At 39.7% G+C, this 10782-nt stretch overlaps 1 protein-coding gene across 3 annotated transcripts in view; it reads left to right on the forward strand.

The window, feature by feature from the left end:
- The window catches only part of AHNAK2 (AHNAK nucleoprotein 2), a 72685-nt gene that overhangs the window by 40042 nt on the left and 21861 nt on the right, over positions 1–10782 (forward strand). For all 3 annotated transcript variants that reach the window (XM_077783930.1, XM_077783932.1, XM_077783931.1), the window contains exons 2-6: positions 7392–7468; positions 8260–8349; positions 8987–9043; positions 9642–9783; positions 10118–10293. In XM_077783930.1, the coding sequence (XP_077640056.1) occupies positions 7392–7468; positions 8260–8349; positions 8987–9043; positions 9642–9783; positions 10118–10293 (542 nt within the window). The remainder of the gene's footprint in view (positions 1–7391; positions 7469–8259; positions 8350–8986; positions 9044–9641; positions 9784–10117; positions 10294–10782) is intronic.

Here is a 10782-nt window from a genome sequence, read left to right on the forward strand (position 1 = left end):
GGCTGTGCTTTGGCAGTGGAACAGGCAATCTGCTCTGGTAGAAGCCTGAATTCTTGGAAGGGTGAATCAGAGAGGAGAAGGAATGTGACAAAGTTAATTTTTGTGATCCTTATGGGCCTTATCTGCAATAGGCACCCACCTGTTTGTGCTTCTACGTGAGTCATGGCGAGAGCCGAGTTCACATCTGTCCAACAGGGAAGACAGCAGGAATCAACTCCTGGCTCTGAGAGGAAGGTAGATGTGCTGTGCATTTCCTTCCCAAGTCTAGTTTGTTGTATAGGTGAAGGGGTTCCATTCGGAGGGGAGAAAACTGCAGGATGCCTAATCAGTATATTGGATAACCAAATAGCTGCACAGTAGTTCCCACTAGGGTTTCTGAAGCTAAGTGAGCGAGTGAGAGCTCTTAATTTGCAACATATTCCTGAAACCCTTCTTAAAACTCAGATCATCCAGATCGGCAGTGACACTCCAGGAAATTTTATTTGGGTATCCATACAACTATTTACAGCATGGTAGCGAATCAATTGCAAGTAAAAGCAGTATATCCCAAGAGATTAAACTGTTGAGAGTCCCAGGAGATAAAACTGTTGAGGATCAGAATGGATTAGAACAGTTTTTATTTCTTTATTTAGCTATGAATTTCTTACTTTCTCTTCAAAAGGGTGGTAAGCAATTTTGGTTCAGTCCATGAATTTGGACACACATAGCAACAATTGCTAAAAAGTTATTCCCTTCTCTTATCATCTTTGTGAGAACAGGCCCAGCAATCCTGGAAAAATCATAATTTATAATTATCAGAGAGAGTCCTGATTGACTACATCATCACAATATTATGCAAGAAAACACTGTACGAATTTATGCAGGAAGTAAAGCACAGACTGGAAATGCATTCTGCCACATAAAACCCGAGAGAGAGGAAAACTCCTGCCTGAGACGTGCAAGACAGACACACAGGGCAGGAGGTTACACCTGCCCTCTATGCAGACAGACTAAAACTGGAGATTATACAAAACTTGTGCTTCTGAGACAGTGCCTAGGAGAAACAGCACCAAACCTCTGGTTGCCTGCTGGGTACCATGAGCATTTACCCTTTTCACATGTGTTTTAGCTAGGAAGAGGAGGGACAGACCAGGAGAGCCAAATACAGCTATCAACCACTGCTGGCTGCTTTTGCTGTCTCTTTTGGACATCACTCTATCATGTTCTTGCAATAAACTTTGGTTAAGAGGTTATTTTCAAACTCTCTGTTACTTGTAGGACACATTATTCTGTTTCAGTAAGAGGTGAAATATCAGACTAATGAAATACTTTAGTTAATATTTTATCCTTGTAGCAGAAGAGTTATGTGGATCTGGCCAAACTACATTTCCTATATAGCCAAGTAACCAGTAAATGATGATAGCTAGATGAAAGTCATTAACTCAGGATCTGGGAAATTTCAGTTTGACAGTTTAAAAAAAAGTTCCTTGTGCTTTTCATGTTAAAATATGACTCAAACTGAGAAGGTCTGTGCAGGGACCCACCAGAGTGATTTATTTTCATGTTCTGAATTGTTCTGTGGTTTCTATTAAGTTTATCTTTACCATCAGAGGAAAGGTGGACCACTGTAGGAATCAAGAACTTCTTTCTGATCAGCCTTCCTAAAGGCTTTGTTCCCATTGTGAAGTGTGAGCAGGGATGCTTTTAATACTTTTAAATCTTTGGGCAGAGCTTATCAATAAATACTCATGGGAAAGCCATTCACTCTTCTTTTCATCTGGGGGCTGTTAGTTTCTGGTTTTGTGGTAGTGTTTATATCAGTTCTTAGTTGCTAGTGCTCTTACACATCTTTCCTGATATTAGTCAAACTGTAGAAAATGCTCTGTAAAATCCTACAGAGCTCAGTATGGTCTGCAGGGAACCTTAATTCCTGAGACATTCCCTTGTTTTTGGATGTACTTTGCAGAGCAAAGTACCGTTCCTTTTGATAAAAATAAGTGTTAACTTCATGGACAATCCTCTGGCCGGGCAAGGAGACTCATGATTGTAACTCACATATATATGTCTTCGAAAGGTTTTGAGATGAAGTGACTTGAAGGCTTTTAATGAAGTACTCTAACAGCCAACAAGGGCAGCTTAACATACCAAGGCAATGAATCAAAACATCTTGTCCATGCCTTGAATGGAAGGAAACTATTCACGCACGTTGGTTATTTGGGAGTAGCTGCTCCTTTAGCACGACTCTGCGCCTGCTTTCGGCTCGCAGGTCTGAGCTGCATTGATCACATCGCAAATATGCAGCCCAGGGACAGAGTGCAGCCAAGGGGCATTGCCAAACCAGCGCAAAACAAAGGCAGGAGTGTAGCTGGAACACCGGCCCGGCTGGTTCTGATAGCGTCCCGCTGATAACGAGGCCTGTTAAACTCCTTCAGCAGCAAAATCTTTATCTGCATTCCACAGAGTAGTCCTTTGTCTTCATCCCACAGAAATTTCAGGGCTTGGCGGGGACGGTCCCACTCCCGGCACCGAGCAGAGGGAAGCACTAAAGGGGCGGTGCCGCTGCTCACTTTTAACACCTTTTTTTGAGGCAGAGCAGCTGCTTTTTCCCCGTGGCAGCCGTTCTGTGCCGAGCTGACGGGCTGGCTCTGCTGGCTGGAGCTGCTGCGTGCCCCGCTGTCTCCCTGGCAGCGGTTCAAGGGAAGCATTGCTGCCCCGGAGGGCTGGGACGGGCAGCCTGTCCGTGCCGGGGCGGTCGCATCCCCCGTGGCCGGGGACCGGCCCAGATGGAGCGGGAGCCGAGCATTCCTGCTGCGCTCCGGCCGTGCCCGAGCCCTGCCCAGCAGTTGCTGTAACTCAGCCCGCGGCATCTCGCAGGGCGATGGAATGAATCCAGGTCTCTGGAATGCACCAGGAAATCTCCGCCAAAGATGAACCTCTTGATTTTTATGCTGGTGGTTTTCCCCGGCATCACTGGAGCTTTTACTGGAAATGGCACGAACCTTCTCCAGGTCGTGGTAGAGCCTGCACGGACTGTGCAAGAGCCTGTGCTATAAACTGTGTTTAAACCTCATGGCAGCGTCCTTCAGCAACACAGCACATGCACAACAAGGTTTATTTGCAGGCACTTTCAGATTCTTATCTTTGCAGCTGATGCTTGCAGGATCATTTCCCTCCAGCATTTCTTGCTTAGAAGTCAGGTGAATTTACCTATCTGAAAAAGTGCTCTTGAGAGGCCAAGATTAATGTCAGGCATGTGCATAGTGTTCCTGCTATCAAGTGCTTTCCTGAACTTCGACCTGCCATTTAAAATATTCTAGGCATTCTAAGTATTCCCTATTTCAACTCTAAGAAGGGAATCAGAAGGGGCTGTGGGACTTCACGGCAGCGCTGCTCAGGAGCTCTGAGAGCTCTGGGGGAGGAAAAGGAATCCCAGTAATTGCGATACCTGCAGGAGAGGGAGAACGCGCTGTGCGTGAAAGTCAGGCACACCATCCATCTGGAGAGAGGGATGTGGTTTGAAAACCAAAATACTTTCTGGAGAAATGCATTAGCAGTTACCAGCCATTGATGCATGAGGAATAACAGCCCCTGACAGGAGGGGACAGACCTGCAGGGACAGGGACTGATGGCTGCAGGAGGAGGGTCTGCTACAGGAGCCAGCTGAAGCTGTCTGTGACAGCAGCCATGCACAGCTTTGTTTACAACAAGACATAAGCCCATGAGGGAGCACCATGAAAACTGCTGACCTACATGTATGAATCCTTTCAGTGGGTCAAACACAGTGCCAACAACAACAACGACATTAAATTATTACTGCTGTTTTTTTTTCTTTCAATTATTCATTCCTTCTTCTCCTTATTAATAACACAAATGAGGTCATGTGTCCAGAGCGTGCTTTGCACTGTCAGAAAAGACCTGATCTAAAGATGTCCCAGCCTTGCCCACATGTCAAGGTACAAGTTTTCTAACTGGCTATGGACTCAGAGTTATTTCCACAACACTGAACAAACAGGACTGTTTGTTTCTTGTCACAGCTTAGAAATGGTAACTAGCAAATGCCAAAATCCTCATAAAGAAAAGGCATAGGTTGTGACAAAGCATAAAGAAAAGGCAGAGGGTGTGTTATTGTTAATAACAATAAGTGAGTGAGCAAAGCCTAAAAGTTCTCACCTGTGGACAGATATTTATCATGGATCAGGTTTCTGTCTGTTGAGAGAAATGATTTGTTGGAGTAACATTGAAGTTGATGGAAGGAAAAGTAATATGCCTAAAGATAAAAGCAGATTACTTAAATTCTCTTCTCATAAGCAAATATAATGTCAGTAGAAAATCTTGAAAAGTGAAAAGCCCAAATCTAAGAATTGCAGAAAAAGGACTATAATCTGGAAGCAGAGAATCCAGGATGATCAGCAAAAGACGTTTTTGTTTGTTTTATTAACATCTCTGGTATTTTCATGTACTGTTTTTTAATTTTGAAGTGTACAGATATACAGGAATTTTATATGCCAGTGTTCCAATTAAAACTAGGGTTCTCTTTATACAACACATTAGAGCACATTTGATTTAAATTCAGTGACACTGTCATACTTGGAATCCATTATATTGTATCAAATGTGATTTTGGAGACTGTTACCTACTGAATGTGAATATAAAAAAAATAACCTGTTTTTACTTTTTTCCTTCTGGTTTTGCCCAAACAGTCCATCTGGGTTACTAAGCTAAAAATAAAATATTTTTTAAATAATTGCATTTCAAAAAGCAGATACACATTTCAGTCATATGATATGAAAATGATCCAGCCTATATAACTCCTACAGCTTACTTTCAAAAAATTCCCTTGTTCTGAAGTCAGTCCAGTGGCTATTAGAAGTAGTCACTGATGTAAATTCCATCTTGTTTATGAAAACATTTTGAACAAAGCATTGATTGTCCAGGGTCCATAAAAAAAAGTTAAAATCTATAAAATGTTGGCACTGCTACTATTCAGGGCATGAGAATGACATGCATATAAATCATAGTTTATTGGCACAGGCTTTTCTCTTCAGAAAAAAGGCTTTGCTGAAAATGTACTGTAATGCCCCTCTTTTATAGATTTCTTTTGAAAGTATTCTGAATCAGGAAATAATCAGAAGCAAATCTTAGTCAACAGTAGGAATCAAGGGCACGAGAAGTCTTTTATGATATGGGTTAACCATCACAGAGGGGCAGCCTGGGCAGAGTTTGGGGAAATCAGGGTGGATGGAAAAGCCTCAGTGTGAAGCTTTGGGAGGGAAGGTCATCTGTGTTTCTTTTCCAGTAGCAAAATTATTGGCAGCCACCAGGGATCAATGTGTAGTTAACATTGGAGTGCTGCACTGAAGAGCAAAACACTCCAGCAATCCAAGCAATTTTCTGTTAAGTCATTCTACTGGACTGCAGGGCTTGTGGGTGGGATTCTCCCAAGTGAAAAATATGGAAATGTCACAAGACTAAGTCCTTACTATTTCTTGGAATTTTAGTAACAGCCATAAAATTTATTGTTGGCACCTGAATCTTTAGAAACACTAGGCAAATTAAACAATCAAGCATCAATCCTGCAGCTCTTCTCCTCATATGATGCTTATTAAAATACATTTGGTGAAGTGCTTCATGAATGGGTTCCAGAATTTTCAAGCAGAAATGCTTAAAATCAAGTTCATGACTCCATGTCTAAATTTTTAAATAAGGTTATGCTAATTTTTCAAAATTTTTGAGCTTCTGAAGACTGCAAATGCTAGACATTTGGAAAAAAAAAAAAAAAAGCTAAATTTCAGGCAGGTCATTAATCTGAGTTAAAATGTGCATTAAGACCATTTTCTAGAATTTGCTATAATTGTCCATTGTAGGTGTCAGGACTAGTGCTGTGAAGGCTAAAGGAGGGATGGTCTGGCAGCCCTGATGTGTTCTGGGTTGATCCTAATTCCCTGGAGCAGGAAAACTGCAGGAGAGCTGATTATGATGCTGTACATATGGCTAATGTGGATTGCCTTTTATTTTATCAAGTTTGGAAGCCTGACCCACAGACTGTTATGGGATATTCCCACTGGAAGCACACTCTTCCCATTCATCTTAACAAAGTGGCCCATCACTGATCACTGGGGCATAACTCTTTCAAAACTTTGCCTGTACTATATAATTTCACCTTCAAAAAATCAAGGAAAAAGTAAATGTAGGAGATCAGAACACTATGAGGAGTGACCAACAAAATCCCAGCCGCTTTAACAAGAGTTTGGCAACGTGTGTAAGTCAGTGATTGCAGACATGACTAAGTCGTGCCATCTTGTCTGCACACACAGTGTGTAACATCCAGAAATCTTGTGTTCCAGCCCAAGGATTCTCCATTTAAAACAGACAATGAGTTGCACAGTTCTTCTTGTCAGTTGTTTTCTCTAGTTTTTGAGCATATTTCTAAGCCAGAGGATTTGTTTAGGAGAGCCAAAACTATGTATAGTAATGGCAGTTGCAGAATTGAGTGTGGGGGAGCTAGACAGCCTGATGCCTTGGAAAAAACAAGCATGGAGACAGGAAAGAGACACAGTTATTAGGACAAGGACTTGGGCATGAGTGTGAATAGCTGGTGCATTAGGGAATATGTAATTCAGCTACACTGTCCTCTACTGGCTAAGCCTGGATCTCTGAAAATGTTCTAATTCATGCTGTTTTCATTCTTTGGTGCCCAATTTAAAGCATTTCAAGAGAATCATACTTTCAGACAGGCCATCTCCTTCACCTAATCTCTGTCCATCCTCAATACTTCTAAAAACTAAGAAAACAGTATCTTCTGACTATCAAGGTTCTTGATGTTTACTCTCCTCTTCTTAAGACCTTTGTGGGAAGCGAGGAAGAGTTTCAGTATGGGGAATTTCAATCAAATTCATTTCGTTGTGAATTAGCAAACTGTTAATTACTTATTCTGTTATTTTAAAGAATAAAACAACTCAGGGAAATACTTTGGGTACCATCTGTAGACCTCTTCTTCCCTTTTTCTGGTCACCAATCCCTCTGAGCCTTCACTGTGGGCTATGCTCAGTCCCTTTGGAAAGGTGGAGGCAGAAAGGGGTCAGCAGATGGTTGATGCTTTCTTTATTCCAAAGATAGCAGAAATACTCATATCCAGAAATGTGGCTTTTGTGAAGGAGAAAAATCCCCAGCTGGGAGAAAATATAGAACTAGAGGTAAACCAGATTATAACCCCTACCTATGGCTGGTAGGGAGAACTAGATTAAGGTCCCTTCCAACCCAAATTGTTCTGTGATGCCTAAATTCAGGCAGGCCTTTCCAGTGGCCTGTGCATGGTCTTTGCTGTGCTGCTCCAGGGGGTTTCAGCTGCAAGCTGACTGCTCTGTGCTCTGTGTGGGTCGTGCAGGCACCAACAACCCGTGTGCTGCTTTCAGGTTCTGGACGACAGCTGAGGCCGGCCGAGCCCCCGGGAGATGCTGATGCCGATGCAGATGCAGAGGAGGAAGATTCTGTGAGTTTTTTAGAGTTGAATTTTTCTGTGATGACAGTTTGGCAAAATGGGATCTTAAATATTTTGTTCGTGGCTGGGTCTTGCTGGTGGTTTTCCCATTAAAAATGTTGTATTTTAGCTTGGGATTGTCCTGCCAGCTCAAACCCCAGAAAGATGTTTCAGTGTAAAGGCACTTGCACTTTGCCATGGTTCATTGGCATAAGTTTACTACCAAGACTTATCAAACTATTACGTGGCTGTTAACTACAGTAACTTTTCTTCAACGATTTAGACAGATTTTTTCTTTGAGGATTTTTTGGGTTCCCTGTTGTCTGACTGGAGAAGAAAGAATGCCAAGTGCTTGTGAGCAGAAATTCCTACTGGGACTTTTCCATGGTTTGCTTGCTTATAGAGGGCAATAAAGTTTGAAGCCATTGGATGCAAAGTTTAGGTGTGCAAATAGAGCAGAGAAGGGATTTTTTTTTTTTTACTTTTTCAATTATTACTAATTGATCTGTCCATTTTCAGTCTGTTCAGTCTGTAGATACATACAGTACATAAAGAAAATCAAAATAAGCTTACCACTGGCTTTTGTCTCTCAGAACTCTGTCCCTTGTGGTTTTGAGTGCATTAACATGAAAACTGTGTGTGCTCTTGATCAAAAAAAAAGTTATTGGTTATTTTTTATCCACCATCACTAATGAAAGATTTTTATCAGAAGGACACTATGGATAGCTAGAGAAACACTCCTAAAAAGGAGTCACTGTTTAATGGTGGGTGTTCCTTTACCACCGTTCATGTCTTTTCCACAGGTTAATGAAGTGGCAGTAGAAGACATTCGTCCAAGGCCACAAGGATCCTCTCCAGTTTATGAATATCCAGTAGAAGAAGACTATTCAAAGGCAAGATACTGAATTTTTGTGCAGACATGGCTTTATCAAGTTGATTCAAGAGGCTTTATCTCTCACAAGTAGCAGAGAGTCGCATGTCATAGAATGGGCCATTGTTGCAGCCATATTGTCTTCCTGTCCAGTGTTTTTCCTGTTAGAATGTATGGTTTGAATCTTGCTCCTAAGTATTTCAAAACTATCTGTACCTCTTGGTTATTCAAAGTTAAGAGATTTAATTAGTACAGTATGTTAAGTAGGCAACAGTTTAAAATTCGTGCTGAAGTTGAATAAGTAAAAAAAGTATTATATTTACAAAATTGAAAGGTGAACAATATACTACATTAGGACACAGAAAAACTCCCAATATCTTAAGACATTTGATCTCTGACCAAAGGCAAATTTTGGTACAATGGTCTGTGATTTAATGCAAATTTTGATGCTATGAAGGGAGGCCTTGGCATCTAGTTTACTACTGGGATTAATATAGTTAGATCATTCATGTTGTACATAGCATTTGATCCTGATTTTGCTTTGTTGCCATTAAATTCAGCCTCATTTCTTGCTCTAAACCAGGAATTTTAATTGACTTCTGTTTTACTCAAGAACACTGTGGCTTCTGAACTTGAAATAATTAAAAATTATTTTTCAGCTTCAAGAAGAAAACAAAAAACATTCTACAGACAAATCAAAGCAAAGTCATCCACAGGTCAGTCTAAAAGCACTCTGTAGTTTTAGGTATGAGCCTTGTAAATAGCAAAATTTGTTAAAACACACAGACATGAATGGGTGGACAGAAGGAAGGACAAATGGGCAAAGAATCACTTTGGATTTGTTTTGACCAGGAACTTCATGAATGGCTGAGTTGTGGCACAGGCAGGAACATTTATTTGTCCTATTTGTGGTCCTTCCATAATTCTTTTTAGAATTCTTTCTTTAGCCTTGTCTAATTTGAGTGCAGCATTAGCTCTTATTCTGACTTTTCTGGCCCATAGGCTTTAATTTGAGTGATTAACATCTTCACAGAAAATACAATCTTTCAGCCCTAAAAGTTTCCATGTTACACATTTTAAAATTATAATCTATTTTCCCTATGACCCTGATTCAACATAACTCTAACACACATGCTTAATTGTAATTTAGAAGAGATTCCAACCCACACTAAGTATATTCTCTATTTTGGATAATCTTTCTTGAGCTATTAAAAATATACTTGAGAAGACTAAATTTTTTTATTGTAGAACAACTTAGAATCCTTTAATACAAATGAATAAAAATTATAAATTCACATCTTTTTCCATCTCTAGGAGACAATGGAAGTGACCCTGAAAACAGAAGTGGAAGCTGGAGCTAGTGGTTTTAGTGTGAAAGGTGGAGGAAATGAAGGAATATTTATCAAAAAAGTACTTAAGGAATCTCCTGCTTCAAAAATATTTAGTCTTAGAGAAGGTACAGTCTGATTTTTTATTTTGTTATGATTTTATTCTATATCATTAAATAATGAGATTTGTAGCTGTGTGATCTCCCATCTCTTTAGGTATCAGAAACAGTAGATTTCAAACCAAATAATGTTATTTGTGAGCTCAACCTGTTGATATTCATAATTTCTAAGATCACTTGCTTGAACAATAATGAAATGTGATGTTTTTTGTATACTGTAAAAAATCAGTTTTCACTGGAACAGTGGAGAAGACACACAGAAAGTAGTAAATACAAAACTGAAATGAAAAAAAACTATTACAAATCACAAACTAATTAAAATTATCCATTATTCCACTTGCAGGTGATCAGCTTCTAAGTGCTACAATATTTTTTGATAATATCAAATATGAAGATGCACTCAAGATTCTCCAATATTCCGAGCCATACAGAGTCCAATTCAGCCTCAAAAGAAAAATTGCCGTGCAAGAAGATCTAGAACACTCGACAGCCCAGCACAAAAAGGAAAGGATAGGCCAGGTAGATATCTGATTAGATTACAAAGTTTGGGTAACATACTGCAGCAATGTGCTGTGTGAAAATAGATCATAAAACACACGCTTTTTTTCTTCTTAAGACTTACACATGTATTTAAAGTTACTAGCATGAATATTCCTGAATTTAAAAAATCCCACCAAAAAAAGATATTTTTTAATATCTTGAGTGAGACTATAGATATTATATAAATCCACAATCTTGTTTTAGGGTGCGAAAATATTCTTTATGAGTTAGTATTTTTTAATTGTTGATTATCCACTGATGGAACAGATTTGGGTAATCTCTGTAATATTTATAATAATTATGTTCAAAACTGTAAAATATAAGTAAAAATTTTTATCCAAAACTCCTCTGTAAGATTTTTCTATTAGAAAAATATGTGTCTAACCGCTGATATTTTGATGGACCTATGATCTCTTCATAGGTTTCCATAAACTTAAAGGTTATATTTTCTTCTTATATTTTTCATAT

This window comes from Lonchura striata, chromosome 6 (assembly GCF_046129695.1).
Source record: "Lonchura striata isolate bLonStr1 chromosome 6, bLonStr1.mat, whole genome shotgun sequence".
Taxonomy (NCBI): Eukaryota; Metazoa; Chordata; class Aves; order Passeriformes; family Estrildidae; genus Lonchura; species Lonchura striata.